Source organism: Photinus pyralis, unplaced genomic scaffold, assembly GCF_008802855.1.
Source record: "Photinus pyralis isolate 1611_PpyrPB1 unplaced genomic scaffold, Ppyr1.3 Ppyr1.4_LG4, whole genome shotgun sequence".
Classification (NCBI taxonomy): domain Eukaryota; kingdom Metazoa; phylum Arthropoda; class Insecta; order Coleoptera; family Lampyridae; genus Photinus; species Photinus pyralis.
In genome coordinates, this window is record NW_022170511.1 from 45,994,593 (window position 1) to 46,011,852 (window position 17,260).

At 36.8% G+C, this 17,260-nt stretch overlaps 3 protein-coding genes across 3 annotated transcripts; all 3 read right to left on the minus strand.

The window, feature by feature from the left end:
• Positions 1 to 1,523: 1,523 nt before the first annotated feature.
• LOC116169358 (glucose dehydrogenase [FAD, quinone]-like) lies at positions 1,524 to 3,479 on the minus strand. Its single transcript, XM_031485430.1, has 3 exons — positions 3,297 to 3,479; positions 3,042 to 3,254; positions 1,524 to 2,994 (listed from the first exon to the last, which is right to left on the minus strand). The coding sequence occupies exons 1-3, from the start codon at positions 3,469 to 3,471 to the stop codon at positions 1,568 to 1,570; spliced, it is 1,815 nt and encodes a 604-aa protein (XP_031341290.1). The 5' UTR covers positions 3,472 to 3,479; the 3' UTR covers positions 1,524 to 1,567.
• Positions 3,480 to 9,010: 5,531 nt separating this feature from the next.
• LOC116168960 (phospholipase A1 2-like) lies at positions 9,011 to 10,340 on the minus strand. The gene is made up of 3 exons (XM_031484989.1): positions 10,198 to 10,340; positions 9,378 to 10,151; positions 9,011 to 9,326 (listed from the first exon to the last, which is right to left on the minus strand). The coding sequence occupies exons 1-3, from the start codon at positions 10,253 to 10,255 to the stop codon at positions 9,097 to 9,099; spliced, it is 1,062 nt and encodes a 353-aa protein (XP_031340849.1). The 5' UTR covers positions 10,256 to 10,340; the 3' UTR covers positions 9,011 to 9,096.
• Positions 10,341 to 15,060: 4,720 nt separating this feature from the next.
• LOC116169319 (phospholipase A1-like) lies at positions 15,061 to 16,371 on the minus strand. Its single transcript, XM_031485386.1, has 3 exons — positions 16,255 to 16,371; positions 15,438 to 16,205; positions 15,061 to 15,379 (listed from the first exon to the last, which is right to left on the minus strand). The coding sequence occupies exons 1-3, from the start codon at positions 16,310 to 16,312 to the stop codon at positions 15,162 to 15,164; spliced, it is 1,044 nt and encodes a 347-aa protein (XP_031341246.1). The 5' UTR covers positions 16,313 to 16,371; the 3' UTR covers positions 15,061 to 15,161.
• Positions 16,372 to 17,260: the final 889 nt, after the last annotated feature.

Sequence of the window (17,260 nt, forward strand, 5' to 3'; positions counted from 1 at the left end):
ACCTGCTTCTTCCTCTTTTAAACCAATCCAGGAAAGATATCTAAACCCTTTTCGTATACCTGACTGACTGCCGGCTGCAGGAAAGCGATAGTCAAAATCCTATATTATTTGCCAAATCTGAGTTTAAACAAGAATTCTGACATTTGATTGGCTGCCTGCTGCAATATAAAGCCAATCAAAGGTCTTAATACCGGATTAAACAATAATCCTGGATTATTTTTTTTGTGCAACTGGCCGTGAAAGTCTCCGTTGTCCGCCATTAGAAAAAAATAGTTCTAATGTCCTTGATACATATGAAGCTTTCGTCAGCGATTTGAAAAATTTGAATGGAGCTGGCATATCTGTAGATGAAGAAGTGATTCCATTATCAGACGCAGAAGCCAATAATCTATTGGTTAATTAAGCCAATTAATGGCATCAGAAAGTTACGGCCTGGTAAACTAAAGAGCAAGTTGAAATCTGCAAAGAAAAATCTCACAGATCTTGCAGGTAATGACAATGAGTCAGCAACTCTGTCTACAACCGATGCTGATACACGTGCTAGTACCAGAAAAAGTGGCGCTTCCAGATTCTCTGATACATGTATGTTTTGTGGTAACCATGGAGAAGGACGAAAGGTTCTACATTCCTTTCAGACATTCGAATTAACCGAAGAGATACGGGCAAAAGCACTTGCCATGGATGAGTACAATGGACTTACTGCACTTGCTCTTGGAGATGTACCATACGCAGAGTTTTGTCATATTCAATAGTCGTTATGAAACGTCGGCATGGAAAACAAGTTATGAAAGCAACTCTACAGGTAGTAAAATTCTGGAGGAACTTCTTGGTATGATAGACGAAGATCTAGCTTCCGGGGGAAGATATTTCACTATGAAAGCTCTGTATGACGAAATGACAAGGAAGGTGGAATTTTACAACATTTCACCCATGAATAGAACCAGGCTTAAAAGCAAGATATTGGAAAGGTTTTTTCCTTTCCTGTAGTCTTCTTTAGCTTATCAAGACCAGAACAAGGATAACTGCCTTGTTTGCCTCTTAGGGGAGTATTCTCTTTTCGCTTCTGAAATGTACTAAAAACTAAGTGGTGACTATCCGGTTTACTGTTACTACATTTCCCTTCCCTTTCCCTTCAGTTTTGCTATAAGAACCCCATTATTTATCCCGACGCACCTCTACTTTGCCTGAGCCTGAGTTCCAAAGTAGCTGCCGAGTTGCTGTGGTTTTTCGGGAAAACCTGTGACTCTGCTCGCATCATACCATTCATTCACGCGCCTCCCACTGACCAAGGCCCAGTTCTAAACTACTTCCTTTATTCTGCTGCAAAAACCAAGGCCCATGCGCCATTGTACATGAAAGCAGGGGACATTGTCCAAAACTGCCCCCGTGCTGAATTGACCGGTGTGGAGGTACCATTAGGTGGCTTCCATCTATTATTTATATCCACCAAAATCTAGTAACTGATTGTGATTGAATATACAGGGAGGGTCAGACAAAATACATTTTTAATATCTTTAGTGGGACACTCTGTCCAAAACGAGTCTACTATAATAAGATTTCACGCAGTTCAGCCCATAATTAATTCGCTTACTTTCTCCCCTATCATTATAGACGCAATGCTTGGATCAGCTGAAACGATGTTTGGAATAACGCTAGAATCCGCCACTCTTAACCGCTTCATTCCGTGAACCCGAAGATCGTAATTAACAACGGCACCCGAACCACGTAGTCCCATTTTACACGTACCAACCATATGTCCAAGAGGTACAGCCAAATGTCTTATTTGACAGTACCAGTACTCCCTCGAATTGCGATCGTGTACACTACACTGAGGTACAGTGGCGTCAAACAGAACAGCGTTCATATTTTTAAACGCTGTGGTATTAGCAAGCTCGATAGCGGCTAGAATGCCCTGATACATTGTTTCTATGTCCTCTCCATTTTCATCGGAGAAAAATTTTGGATCAATCGCTGGGTATATGTAAGGAGATGTAGATTGAAGCTTGATTGTTCCTCGCGATTTTGGATGAAGAAGTACTACTCTAATCGTGAAGCTTCTCCTCGGATCTAGTTTCTCCCAGATAGCGCCGTAGGTCTCATCGTTATAATTGTACGCCCTTTGCTCAAAGCCGTTACTGTTGTTAGATGGAAGTAGTACAAGCTGAATGTCTGGCTGCTCGGAAGGATTTGACTGGTTTACTTTAATAAAAGCCAACCCTTGAGTGTTTCCACCGACAGTGTAACGCCCAAAGCCGTCCAAGTAATCTCTTACATTATCCTCTATAGGTACAATCGGTTCGGTGAAATCAGTTACAAAGTGTAAAGCTAAATAGGCAGGGTGATCCTGAAGGTTTTCTCCGACTGGCAGGTTTCTGACGGTACGCAGGTTATTTTTGGATCCAATACCTGACAACATGAGCAACTGCGCAGAACCGATCGCACCTGCTGCAAGTATGACTTCTCTCAAAGCCCTCGCCCTGTAAAAGCGACCGCCTCTGCTGTACCGCACCCCGGTCGCTTTCCAAAGAAAGGTTGTAATTTGTGTAACCAGACTACCGTTGTACACTTTCAAGTTGGTACGATTGAGCGTATCACTCAGGAAAGCCTTTGCGATACTCTGTCGCGTGCCATTGATTGTGTTCTTTTGCATACGTGAAACACCAAGCTGTTGCGCACCATTGTAGTCGACCTCCTCTCTCCCCAACTCGACGTTAGCTGCAATAAACGCGTCCAACTGGCGATTACACAGCTTTACGGGTTCAACGTTAAGCAGCCCCTCAGTATCATGGTAATCGTCATCGCCATCGGGAACTTTGAAGTTTTCCGACTTTTTAAACAATGGAAGAACGTCATCGTAGCACCACCCCGACAAGCCTTCTCCACACCAACTGTCATAGTCCGCCTTATTCCCCCGCTCATATGACAAATCGTTCAGTATGGAAGAACCCCCAATACCACGACCACTTGGAAGATTGCACTTTCCGTCGACCATACCTGAAAAATGTCTCTCAGTCGTCAATAGCAAAACCCTGGAAAATTACCAAGGCAGCTACTTGTTTGTTGTGTCGTCTGAAAATTCCAGTTATACTCGAGACCGCGCAAGTATTCGCTCATTCTCGGAATGTCAGAGAAATTCGACTCAAACCCTCCGGCTTCAAGTAGAAGTACGCTATTGCTCGGATTTTCAGAGAGTCTAGCTGCAATAACAGAACCTGCGTACCCAGCGCCCACCACAATGTAATCGTAGAAACCACCTGAAAGAAAATATTGCAGCCTATTCGTGGAAAATTACTAACCATGCCAAACTCTGGAATCGGTTTCGAACGTTGTGGAATCCGTTGGTAACTCAAATGTGAACGCCCTTGATACTTCACTGGAAATTAACTTTGTGTAGTAGTTCACGGTCAAATTATCTGCGGCACTTATCCAGTGGAAAAGTGTCACGCATAGTAACAATGGTGGAATTACCATTTCAGGCGATGTCAGTTTTAGTACTGGTACATCACGTTTCTAGTGTTGTGAGTTTATCTTAGATTACTTTAACCAAAAATGTTCTCGCGCAGGTAAATAATGAAACTGTGTCATGGAGCTTTGCCAATGAACGTGTCGCGCAAATTTATGACAACAGAGTTAAAATAATTTCTCTTTTAAACGTCAACAAAGTTAAGGTGACTCCCGATTGACTTGAGAGGTCGGAAAAATTAGAAACGTAAATCGTTCAGTCGACGTGTACTTACAAAAGGTCTGGTAGAGTTTTATTTTTTGAACTTGTTTAAATGGTAAAGAGAGAGAAAAAAACAAGTTTGCCAATGGAACTGACGTGACGTCGGGAAAAATTTCTGTGGTCAAAACTCAGCGAAAATGTTTCGCCTTTTTAGGTTTTTCTAAAATAACTCGCCAAGTTTCTTTAATTTGATACTTTATTTGATCTTCTAACATCAATTTAAAGTTTCTTGTTATTATCAATTTTTGATAGGAAACGAAAAGTACTTTTACACTCTACAATTTTGAATAAAACATAATTCTACCTAAGGAGTGCCGTTGGCGAATTATTTTAGAAAAACTTAAAATTTTTTGTATCTATAAATATAAAGGAAGGAGCTTGGTATTCGTAATTTATTATGTTAACTTTTAAAATTGAACAATTTCAGGTTTGTGTATAAATAATTTACTCTGTACAGGGTGGCCAAATTTGGTCATTAATTCATCATTCATAATTCATTTATTTGCAGTACATAGTACGGGGTAACATGATAGTTCAAAAAATTAACCTCATAGTCTCGGTATATTTTTTTAAAATAAACTCGATGTTTAAAACCAAACTGGTCTACAGTCTTTTGTTTTTGCGTTACGGGCAACATTTGCATTTTTCGATTTTTAGATAAAAGCATAATTTCTTTGTTTATTAAGTTATCGGAAATGTGTTTATTACAAATGATTGTAATCAGCATAATTTTTTATGGAACGCCCTGTATATTTTAATCTGAACAGACAGCTCTTCTCAAAACTATAGCACACCAGAGATGATATTAAAAAAAAAGATTCAAGTGCTTCAAAAAATTTCAAAAAAGGTTAAGTAAGATTGAAATCAGATTTTTAAAGATTAAAAACGGTTTAAATGATTCAAAAAATTACAGAAATTTTTTTAATTTCTTTAAAAACTTATTAATCTTTTTGAATTGGATTCATTTAAAAAATGAGTTCGATAAGTTTTTTACCTCACCCCGTATACTTATTTTAAAAACGGCAGATTACCCAACAAAGAAACTTTTGTAATAAAATCATTTGCGATAACTTAATAAAAAAAATTACTGTGTTCGAATGCGCGATTCTGTTCGATTTTCAGCTCTTCCTTTTATGTAAGAATGTGTGTATCAAATTTGGTTCCACTCGGTTCAGCCGTTTAGCCGGAAATGTAGAGTACAGACAGACAAACCGACATCGTCGAGATTTTGTTTAATTCGTATTCTTGGATGTGCTTTTAAACGTACGTACATTGCCGTAAAAAAATGTGGGGGGAGGGGGCATTTTTTGCCCATACCTGAAAAACAGTTTGGTATCGAGTTTATCTCAAAATGATGCTGATTTGGTCTTTTTATGTTTGGAAAAGGAAAAGACTAAAACCTTGGATTTTCAACTTAGTAGCGGCAAATTAACTTTTTAGCCTGGTCCTTTTGGCTTGCTGTCAAATTCTTGCATTGAAGGTGTGATTATTGCTTGAAACCTTTCTGGGCACTCTAAAGTGTCACCTCGCTTCACAAAACGCGCTACCGCAGCTACTAGGGTATACGTCCCAATTTCAGTGCCGTTCTTTAACTTGGTCTGGAAGGAGTTCAGCCGAACAGGCGTTAGGTATAAAGATTCTAAAAATTGTGAAGAATTGGGAAGAGTCTGAAAAATGGGAAAAAGCAAAGAATGGAAAGGATCTAAAACATCCAAGAAACCGGAGGAATCTGAAGAACCGGAAAAAGTGGAGTCTACAAATCCCACGACTCGAAGGAGGAGGAATCCAAAACAGAATATTTGAGAAGATAAAAAATTCAAAAGCATCTGAGTACTCAAATTCCAAGTGTCTGAAAACGAATCTTAAAAAGCATATGAAGCCGCCGAATTTAAATCACCAGAAGAATCCGAAGGGACCTCAGAATCCTAACAATCTTAAGAATCTGAACGGAAAAAATCGGGAACAATTGAAAAACCATATGAGATAAAAATTCTAAGAAACGCCACTATATGAGGAATCTTGTTAATCTGAAAAGTACGTAGATTTTGAAGAAAATCGCGAAATTAACAGAACCTGAAAATAAATCGGGAACGTTTAGGAATTGTAGAGAATGCGAGGAAATAGTTATTTATTTTACAAGACGACTAAGGGATGTTTTTAATCATCGAGTGAATTAACTTTCACGAGATGATGATTTGCCCTGGATTGTCGTTTATAAAAGAACTTTAATTTATAGCAGAAGGCATATAAATCAGTTTTAAACTTTTGAAAATCCTCAATTTAATTTAAACGTCAAAAATATAAAGTTTATAGGTTCTCCCGTTACATTATTGTTTTATGTTCTAAAGTTCATTTTATTTTGTGCTCTGCGTCCCATTTTTAATATAAATCATTTGTTTCACTTTATCTACCCTTACTTTTAAAGAGTGACTTAGCCTACCCCTTGAAATTTATTCAAATGTATGTCAATAAACATCTGCTATGAAATAAATAATTTTAGTAATGTGCAATATGTATCGGAACTGAAAAATCGATAGGATCAGGAGAATCGATGGGATTAATATTCTATAGGAAATCCAAACGTACTTTATTTATTAATATGTAATATAATAAACTATAAATTAAATAATTTTTTATTATACCTGAATCACAATCTCCGTTTTAAACACTCAAATGCGTGCGAAAAAGGGCCTTTAAAACACACGTGCTTTAAAGTTGCTAAGTAACGATACTTCAAGTATGACTTTTGAAACTGTCATCTGGATGAAATAAAAAATCCTCTTAGGTCGCTTTCTGTAAATGCAGAACATTTCTTTGGCTTTTGTACCTATCCTTTGGTTGAAGCTTTCACAAACGCGCGTAATTTAGGGTATGCTTCCAAATCTGTTCCACTTTTTAATCGCAGCATTGCTTTAAAGTTTTGAATGAATGCACCAAAATATAGAAGATTTAAATACCTTTGACATTTCCTTCATATATGCCAGCATTATGGATGCATTTAAGACTGTATTCGTAAGTAACTTCCTATTCATCCATGGAAACAACTTTTCATATTCTTTATAATAGGCTTTACTGGAGTTGGATTTTACACCTACCAACGTTTGTTTTGATTTTACAACAATCGATTTAATGGACGGTGTATTATCTTTTTCAACGGAAATCGTTTAATTCACAAAGACGATGATTTTTATAAGCAAACGTCAAGTGACATTTCCATGGCAATCGTGAAATTACGAACACCCAGCCCACTTAATTAGACATGTATTCGAGTATAACGTCAATATGATTTCATTGTATTTCCTATTTTTAAATTATACTGCAGGTATAATAAAAAATACTATAAGATACACGTGTATAATTGGTCTTTAAAGCACTTGCAACGTTAAAGGCACTCCGCTTTGCGTCGTGCCCTTAAACTCGTTGCGCGTGCTTTAAAGACTTGATTATACACTTGTATCTTAATATACTATATACAGTGCATTAAAATAGTTTCAATGAGTGGAACAAATCTAATGCTTCAAATTTAAATGTTGAGTCGATAAAGAAAAACTGTCTGATTCAAAGTCTACAAAATGTACAGTTTACGCGCTGAAAATTGTCATTGTTGACTTCACCAATGAAATATTTTGCAAACTAAACAATCTAATAAAAAAATCACTATTTAGAAAATTCATTATTGCAACCGTAAAAAAGCAAAATTTCCTGAAACAACAAAAGCAAAAATATTATATTCTTTATCAATGTGTTGCATTCGAATAGGGGGGTTAATGTGTGTACAGATGTTTAAATGGACCAAATCTAAAGTTTTTTTCAAATAAATCCCTTTTCTATTGTCTAACTTTTCTCACTACTCTTAGCAAAGAAATGGTCATGGAATTTTACGAGGAAAATTTTAAGATGCTGCTGGTGAAATTGGTAAATTACTGCCACTATACTTTCTTTCATCATAAAATGCCCTTTTCTACATACCTACACAGTAAATTTCTTAGATAAATCTGGCGCACACCACTAGTGTCCAAAATGGAAAAGGGTTTCTAATTTATTCAATCATTAACCCTTTGTAACATAAGTAGTGCTCATATAATTCTAATAAAGTATGGTAATGTCCATAATTTCCCTTTTAAATCAACCTAAATACTAAGAAGCGAGCATTTTAAATTAAGTTCTCCAATTTATCTCCAAATTCATATAAATTAAAGCTTTAAACTAATGTATATTCATTACGTAGGGGTGTTAAACAATAAATGGTTTCCCTATCGAAGGTGCTCAGGTCTTCATTATACATGACGGTGCGGTCTAGCCGATTAGAATGTCTCAAAAGGAGCGGCGTCGGAATAGAACAAAACTTATTGCGGGGGTTTTAATTTATATAAAAGCGTTTCTTATGTTACAGTTAACTAGGGGTTGTAAAATGAAGTTTTATTTCTACACTTAATTGTAGGACTAATGAGATATTTTATTTCTTTATTATACCTACCTACTTTAGGTGTTCATTAACCATTTTAGTTTATTGAGAAAATTTTAAGATGATTGATCTGGTTAAGTCGTCGACTCTGTCCGAAAGTGTGTATAATTATGCCATTTTTGAAATAAAAGGATTATCAAAACGTTTAGCAATTTCGTTTATTAGTACTGGCTATTGAATTGCAATCTTTAGTTCTAAAAACAAGTAGGACGGTTTTGAGCACTTCGGCTCTCTTCTAAAGTTTTCAATCCAAATGGTTAAAATTCATACATGATTTTGTCAACATGTACAGTTCACTTCACATCAACTTCACGAATAAAGCTACTAAATGATTTTATTTTATAGCATATGTTAAAATGACATTTTAATAGATAAAATCATCCCTTTAACCGGGTAGATAAGGTGAAACAGATGAGTGTGCATTCTAATGACATCTATCATTCTTATTTCAAATCCGCGATATAAAATGACGTCCAGAATATGACAATTCTGTTTTTATAGAAACGATCGCAACGGCAGAATCTAAGCTTGCTATTTTTGACGTCTCTAAATTAAACTCAGAATTGTTAGAAGCTTTACAATGATTTGTATGGCTTCTGCTATAAAATAAAGTTTTGTATTATACACGACGATAAAGGGAAACTAACCAAAATATCCCTTTATCGTCTTGTATAATAAATAACTATGCTTTAACCACATCTACTTTTCTCAAGTAAACTTTTCCATATTGGTTTTAATTTAGATTATACTTTAGATAACAAGATTACATTGTGTAGTTAACAAGTTAACAACAAGAAAATTGTTTAAAATTATCAACAAGGCTGAAGCAAAGCGACTTTATTCACATCTTCAAAAATGAAGATTTTATACACAGATAAATGTTAAAGGTCGTTTTGACTAATAGTACCTACACACCGTAATATTCGGAACCTTTTCCATACGGTGATTTTGCATTAGTATCCATATAATAACTACACCCTGCTTCGGCGTAAGTGAAATGTTCGCCCATAACGCCCCTAGTTCCGGTAAAAGGATTTGCAAGGCAGCTACTGCACCAAAAACAGCTTTTACCATAAAAACTATCGGAATTTATACTTTCGATCATGTAGTCCACTGCTCGTAAGTGACTGCAAACAGCTACAAACCGAATTGATAAGTTACGTTATCCCTGTCATCTCCTTTACTTACCAGGGTATGCCAGTTTGTCAAAAACACTGCTGGAAGGTGAGTTGAAAACTGAACAGCCCTCTTGGAAGATGCCGAAGTTGGGATAATAGTCGGCAGTGCCGCAGTTACCAGCATACCCCAACAAACCCTGGTTTGTGTGAGATACCATTACCTCTTTCGCATCGGAAGCGTCCAATCGACGAGATTTTGATTTTAAGGAGTACAGTGGACCGGCTGGATCCAAACCGCTGATTCTTCCCAGTAACTTGGAACATTGAGCTTGAGTTTCTTGTCCAGTAAGACCTGCCAATTGGCCACCCATTGAATGCCCCACCACGTGCAAGTTCTCAATGTCGATGTTCTGCTCGGAGTCGGCTTTGCATAGAAATTTGGCTGTTGTTTCCGCAATTCGTGGGACGTTGCAGAAAACTTTCGCATAGACATCCATAGAATATGCCGACCAATCGATCGCAATTACGTTCGCATCATATTTTTTAAGGTACGCGTCTTTAAGTTCGGGTATCAGATTGTTTTTGTGACTGCAAAGAAATCCGTGCATTAAAACAATGGTTTTCTTTCCTTTCAGAATCGACGTATCCCCAGCCCCACTGTTAACTTTAACTCCGTCTGGAGTACCACCTCTTGTGTATAACCAAAAATCAATCTTTTCGCCCGCGTATTCTATCGAAGAACAGTTAGTGATCTCGTATATCAGGCTGTTCGCAATTATACTCCAGATGTCTCCAGTGACCCCATTAGGCAAGTCGTCGAGGGTAAAGTTGTAGGAACACAAATCTGTAAATGTAAGGTTTAGCCATAAACTTTTTGTAAAGTTGCTCACCGGCAACAGAAAGATTCACAGAAAAACAGAGCAAAATTGATACCAAAAGGGCTTTCATTCTGATTCTCTTCTGAAATAGTCACCGAAAACTGGCGAGTCATTTTACAACGATCTTCAATTTAAACCGTGAATGGTTTCCTATCAGTAAGGGGATCGTCTTGTTTTTCATGATTAACAAAAACGCAATCTGATAAAAACCTCTTAACAAGACTGATAGGTAATTTACGACACAGGTGTATCTACTGTAATATATGAGTTATCACTCCACAAGTGTATCTATCAAACCTTTTGTCAAGGTCATAACAACGTCCCCTTCTTTAAAATATGCCTTATTTCTTATTCTATACACGCCTAATTTCAAAATTAGGTATGCATTTTACTGCCTACATTTTACCATAAAGGTTGATTTAGAGTAAAACTGGACTTGCAATCATTAATCAAGTTCCCAATCATTTTGAAGCGAGTTTTGAAGTATACGATCTATCCTTAAATCTATTTAAATTAGTATTTTCTCCTACTTCAGGTAAATCCTGTGTAGTGTTGTCATAGTATTGCCTTTGTAAATATAGTCTGCCCTTAAAACGCATGTAATTCCACCAGAATCTTCCAAGAAATGTTAGATCCTTGTTTTGAGTATTTTCCTTAAATGATCGATTTTTAAGATTTTAAAGGCATAATGTATTGGTGTACAGAAATATTTACACGAAGAATATATATTACGTAACCCTACAGATATCTACAATGCGAAGGTGCGCGGGGATGGTACCTACCCCAACTGCTGAACGCGGAAGGTCTAGGGAAATGAGCGCTGACGGTCGAAGAATCCCGAAACTCCCAGCCTCATGAGCTTTCGAAGAGATACTAGGCTTTGCCCAACCCAAGTGGTTTTTTGCTGATCGGCGTGTTTCATTCCTCCGACACTCCGAGGGATAACGGAGGCGGGTTGCTCAGAGTTTCCTGACCCTCTTCAGCCGAATAGTAGTCGGCAACGCTCGAATCGCGGTTTCTCTTTCTCGTGTCGCCAATAGAAGCTCTATGAGTAGTACCCAAAAATGGAGTACTATTTTGTGCCGGGTTTTTAGCGTCAGAGGTGGATACCGACAAAGGGAATATGGTAGCCTTCGACAAGATCGTATTGATGGTGGAGTCAATACTGGCTAAAAAACACTGATCTGCCGATTTGCATGAAAATTTGGGATGAAGTTCAACTTACTCTCCACTTCAAAATCTATATTATGCTTATGGACGCTCTTCACTGTTTAGGGGTGAAAACTACCCATCTTTGTCAAAACCCATAATATTACATATTAAAGCTTAATGTGAGTAAAATGTGGTTCAGATGAGTTGAGTAATGATTGTTAGAGGCTTTGAAACATTATTTCAGAATACTTCAATCCTTTAAAACCAACCATTATTGTGGTTTAATTAAAAAAAGTATTTACTCTCAAAAATTTAATAATCCAGGTATTATTGACGACAGTTTTTCAGTGTGCATTACGAACAAAGTATGGTGTTTACCCTCCTGATAGATGGTGTATCAAAAGGTTCTATTTTGTTTCTATAATTAAAATTTAAATTTTTAAGGTAGTGATATCCTTTTTGAATCGCCCTGTATATATATTACATGGTGTATAGGTGTATGGAATGGATGTAAGTCCGTATGAAAGTTTCTAATGTGTAGTATACGAAATATATACCGGTCATGTAGATAATCCTGCTCCGCTTTGTGCTTTCAGAATTTTTCGAACAAAATTGTGACTCGTTTTTTAATAATAACTCATTTATTAGCGCATTTTTGCAAATTTATTTGTAAAAAGTAGCTTTTAACCTCACTTTGGCTGGCTGGCTGGCTGGCTGGCCGGCAGCAAATGTGGGCGCGTAGATGAACTCTTGTAGAAAGGCAACGGGTGTACGTGTATCTACAAGGCCGTGTAATTTGTCAACCTTAGGGACAGGGCTACATGATGTGGGGTTGGCGACATCTGGGCATCATCCTCGAGCGTAGTTTACTAACGTGAAGGTTTTTCAGTTTTTTCCTATCTTCTGCTACAGTTTTGGTCCGATTCTTTTCAAATTGGTGTCGTCGAAGCGATGTTGTAAACGCGCACAACTCTAGCGCGGCGGAATTATGTTTTTTGTCCTAGAGGCGAAATTAACGATCTTTTGCAAGGCGCGCGCGCGTCTTCTAGAGGTAGTCATGTTTTTGCCTCTTTAATATAGCGATGGTTATCGACATCTTGATTTAACTCGTTACCTAATCGTTAGTAGTTCTTTATGAGGAATGGAATGTTTATAACACTTTGGTATAAATTTAACAATATAGTCTCTTAATAATAAAATGCGGTTAACACCAGCATGACCTTCGATTCAGTCGTATGCATTAGTTTGGGATCTAGTTAGTGCGAATATATTTTTTTTAATTTCCTGAGATCTGATGATTCAAGTTAAGAGTCAGATGTTGAGTTTTCGGCACCCTTAACGTAATTAATCGTGAATTGGTAGTCTTCAAGTATAAGTCTAAACTTTGTTAATCTGTCTGAAGGATTGTTTGTGCCAAATAAATATAAATCAAAGGACGGTGGTCGGTGAAAATGTGAAATTTGCGACTAAATAAATAAGGCCTGAAATGCTTTGCACTCCAAACAATGGGTAGAAGCTCCTTACCTATTGTTGAGTAATTGATTTACACTTGGTTCAATGCTCTGCTGGCGTAAGCAACGGGTTTATGATTACCATTACGTAAAATTGCACCTACCGTATATCCACTAGAGTCGATTCTTAAAAATAAATTCATTTCTCGGAGAAAAATCTGGAAATTCTAAAATTGGGAGACCATTAATTTTTTCTTTAAATTATCAAATGCTGTCTTGTAAGATTGGTCCCAAATAAATTTAGTAGATTTCCTGGTTAATAGATTTACTTTGGAATAAATTTACGATAATAGTTATCGAAAGCAACAAATCGTTTAAGTTTCGTTTGCATTTTTTGGTACGGGATAATTTTGAATAGCTTCCAATTTACTAGGATCAGGAGAACCCCTAGGTGTAATCAAGTGACCGATTTCCTTTCTTAAAAATTCACATTTTAATGGATTTAATTTCAAAATAACATCCCTGAATCGTTGCAAGATTTTAATTAAATTTCGATTATGATTTTCTAAACTGATTCCAAATACTATCACGTTATTGAGATAAACGAAACACGATTCACAGTTTAAACCTGTTTAAACTAGATAGTGCAATTGTCATTATACGTGAAAATACGCTGGGACTAATTTTTTTCCCCATAGGCAACCCCTTCACTTGAAATTGACCTTTGGCTGAAGTGAAGGTAGTAAATTTTCTACTAGATGGTTCTAACTCCACCTGATAAAATCCCTGTGATAAATCTAAGTGCGTATAAAATATTTTGCGGAACCAAGCGATATCTGTTATATAAATTTGTCGTCCTCAATTTGTTTGTTTAGTTGGCGGGCTATCCGGCTATAGTTTATTAACTATATTCGCCATTGGTTGTTACCTGCGACACCAGAATTTTTTGGAACAATTAATAAGGGCGAAGACCGCTCGGATTTACTTTCCTCTATTATTCCATCTTTTACTTGATTATTCACTTCTGATTTTTGAGCGGTATTCGGTACGGTTTGACGTAAACAGGACGAGGTATAGGTAGGTTAGTTACCATAACTTGAAAGTTTTCTAAGAGAAACACATTGGCATATTATTTTGCACAAATTCCATATTTAAATTTTTAAAATTTGTATCTGATAATTTATCCACCTGATCTACACAAATTTCTTACCTTCAAAATTAAGTAGGTAAATCGATTTTCGATAATTTCATTACTGCCTAATTTGTACTTCTTCATCGCTCGTGTTTAATATTCGTACAGGTATAATACGATTATCGATGGGTTTTACTATAATTCCGGCTGTAAAAAGACCTTTTGAAAACTCATTTGGCAATACGACACATTCGTCAGATTCCTCTATTTGAAAATATTTTATAATTTCGCACCGTGGTGGTATGCATGTTATTGTTTTATATTTAGATTCTAAAGAAGATGTGAATGATTCAGTTTTACTAGAGAGAGATACTGTGAAACACTCGCAATCAATTACGGCGTTATATTTTGTGAAGAAATCTAATCCTAAAATGCCATGAAAATCTTGTGTGAAACTGTCAATGATATAAAATTCCTGGTTGAATTTAAAATTTTCTAACCGAAGTGGGATATCAACGAACCCAATTGACTTTATATACATAGATCCATGAAATCCCATTAATCCTTACTTTTGTCGACCTGTACATTTTCATTTTGACTTAAGGTCTCTGGAAAAATTACACTAATAGATGCGCCTGTACAAGTAAAAATAATAAACTTTTGTTTTCGTATTGAAATCATAAACAATTTAATCCATTGATATTTAATATACAATCACCGCAGATTTCCTCATTAGGAACGAAAACATTTTTCTGCATTATTGAAATTACCTGTGTTTGAAGTGTTGGAATTATTTGCTGAGCATGCATTGACCTAACGGTTGTTCGTATTTCTAGGGGGCATGAACCTTGGCAAGGGTGTGTAATATTGCAACTACCTCTATAGGATTTAAAAAATTGGCAAAGTGCATTTTCCTAGTTGCCTTTATTGACATATCCGCGTGCCATTGTTTCAACGTAATTGCACTTTTCTTTCAAACACAGCTTAGGTCAGAAATAGATGGAGCGACAGTCTCACAGAGATGCTTGTGTTTTACAACATATCCCAATTCAAGAGCACTCCCAGTTAAAAAATAGTTTTAAGAACAGCGGGATGGACGGATAAAGTGTAGTTTCGCTATGTGGGATAATGGGTCAAAAATGAATTTCCGTAGTTTATTCGAAGTAAGTCAACTAAAAAAAAACAGAAATTATAGCAAAGCAGGTAGTTTATTGTACAAGGCACTTAGAGAGTTTTCAGATTTATATCGGACCCTGTGCATATGGCGCTTCTTTGTTGATGTACATATAATAAGCGCAAGAATCTTTCTCGAACGTTACGTCCTCACCCATGACCGCCTTACTTCCACCCATAGGATTGGCAATGCAACCGGTGCACATCAGACAGCTTTTGGCATTAAACCTATTGGAACTTAAACTTTCGATCATATAGTCTACAGCTCGCAAATGACTACACGCAGCTAAAAATCGAACAAATTGTAACCTCTTGGCCATGTATAGGTACATTTAATAACGTACCAGGATAAAGTAGTGCATTTAGCGGATTGCTACTAGGTGAATCAAAAATAGAACATCCCGACTGAATAGCTCCAAAATCGGGATAAAAGTCGACAGTACCACAATTTCCAACATAGCCCAGTATTCCCATATTTGTGTGGATCACCATGACGAGTTTAGCATCAGACGCATCCAATCGGGAATCAGCGCCCCTTAAAGTGTACAGTGGACCAGCTGGATCCAATGCGCTAATTCTTCCCAGTATCTTTGAGCACTGGGCTTTAGTTTCTTGTCCAATTAAACCTGCCAGTTGACCACCCATCGAATGTCCCACCATGTGCAGGTCTCGAATTTCGATGTTGTGCTCATAATCAGCTTTGCATAAAAATTGCGCAACAGTTTGAGCAATTCGTGGTAAGTTACAGTACACGTTAGCGTAGTAATCCTTTGAGTATGCCGACCAATCGATCGCGATTACGTTTGCGTCGTACCGCTTCAGGTACGCGTCCTTCAGTTCCGGCATGAGATTGTTGTTGTGACTGCAAAGGAACCCGTGCGATGTTAGAATTGTTTTTCTGCCTTTCAATATTGACGTATCAATGTCTCGTACATTTCGACCGGTCGGTGGACCATCTCTAGTATACAACCACATATCTACCTTTGACCCATCATAAGATATCTCCGAGCACTCATTAAATTCATTCAACAGGTTCCCAGCAAGCAGACTCGCCACCTCCCCGACAATCGAATTTGGTAGATCGTCCAGAGTGAAATTATAAGAGCACAAAGCTGAAAAAGAAGCGACGTGACTAACAAGAAAGTGAAGCAATGGGTTTACCTCCTGTGGAATAATGGATAAAACTGCATAGTAGCGCTGAAACGAAAAGAATCGCCATTTTTACTGGTTCAAGCCTTCAAGGGCTACTCACGCGTGATTTTGAATTACTCCTTTATGTAGACATTCTAATCAACAAGCGGGCCCAATATCAAGATGTAATCTAAAAAAAACATTATATGCAATCAGATAATTTTAATTAAGCATTACCTGGATTGTATTGTTCCGAAACAATGGTGTTTATCAAGGGAAATTGGTATACCTACACTTGGTAAGATAGGGCCGCCGAAATATGGTGATAGCTAGGTATAACCTTCCATGTGCATTGTGTTGTGTATGTCGGCTAAATATACCCTACTTGCAGTTAAAAAACTGGAATTATCTCTTCTAATTCTCAACCGAATAGTTGTAGCCTAAAGGGCTTCATTTTTACACGAGTCAAGATAGTTCAAATTTTCGGTAAACCTAGACAAAAGTAATATAAAGCTAATTTTTGGTACAGATCATAATTTAGGGCTAAATAGTTATACAGGGTGGTGACTTGCGTCACGCATCATAGGGATTTCAATGTAAAATTCATAACATGCGATTATTGGCTCCCCAAATTATTTTAGAGCAAAAATGTATTAAGGTTTTTTGTAGAAAAAATTTTTTTACGTCAATAAACCCTATTAGTTTTCAATTTTTTACATAATAAAGACGGAAAATTGGAAAAATAAAACCCGCATCTTTTTCAATAATCTGCGATGCCATGGAATTTTCTAAAACAAAAAGATATCCAGTTATCAATTAGCAGCAGTTCGAAATGGATTTTTTTCACTACTAGCGTCTGATGACATGATTATTAACCTTTTTTCCACTTGTAAAGTAGGCTTTCTCGGCATTTGTTCAAAGTGGTTAATATTTTTTTATGATTAACTAGTAGTCAATAATGAGAACTGTCACGCTGTCACTTTTAGAAAACACAACCCGAAATTTCGCTCAATGAACGTTTAGACATGTTCTCTAA

Excerpts from the sequence above, each read along its gene's own strand:
- LOC116169358 (XM_031485430.1), bottom strand. The coding sequence starts at position 3,471 with ATGGTAATTCCACCATTGTTACTATGCGTGACACTTTTCCACTGGATA. Across the intron at positions 3,255-3,296 it reads CGATTCCAGAGTTTGGCATG|GTGGTTTCTACGATTACATT; the intron begins GTTAGTAATTTT and ends ATTTTCTTTCAG. Across the intron at positions 2,995-3,041 it reads ACAAACAAGTAGCTGCCTTG|GTATGGTCGACGGAAAGTGC; the intron begins GTAATTTTCCAG and ends GACATTTTTCAG.
- LOC116168960 (XM_031484989.1), bottom strand. The coding sequence starts at position 10,255 with ATGAAAGCCCTTTTGGTATCAATTTTGCTCTGTTTTTCTGTGAATCTT. Across the intron at positions 10,152-10,197 it reads TGTGAATCTTTCTGTTGCCG|ATTTGTGTTCCTACAACTTT; the intron begins GTGAGCAACTTT and ends TTACATTTACAG. Across the intron at positions 9,327-9,377 it reads TGACAAACTGGCATACCCTG|CTGTTTGCAGTCACTTACGA; the intron begins GTAAGTAAAGGA and ends TTCGGTTTGTAG.
- LOC116169319 (XM_031485386.1), bottom strand. The coding sequence starts at position 16,312 with ATGGCGATTCTTTTCGTTTCAGCGCTACTATGCAGTTTTATCCATTAT. Across the intron at positions 16,206-16,254 it reads TATCCATTATTCCACAGGAG|CTTTGTGCTCTTATAATTTC; the intron begins GTAAACCCATTG and ends CTTCTTTTTCAG. Across the intron at positions 15,380-15,437 it reads AAATGCACTACTTTATCCTG|CTGCGTGTAGTCATTTGCGA; the intron begins GTACGTTATTAA and ends TTCGATTTTTAG.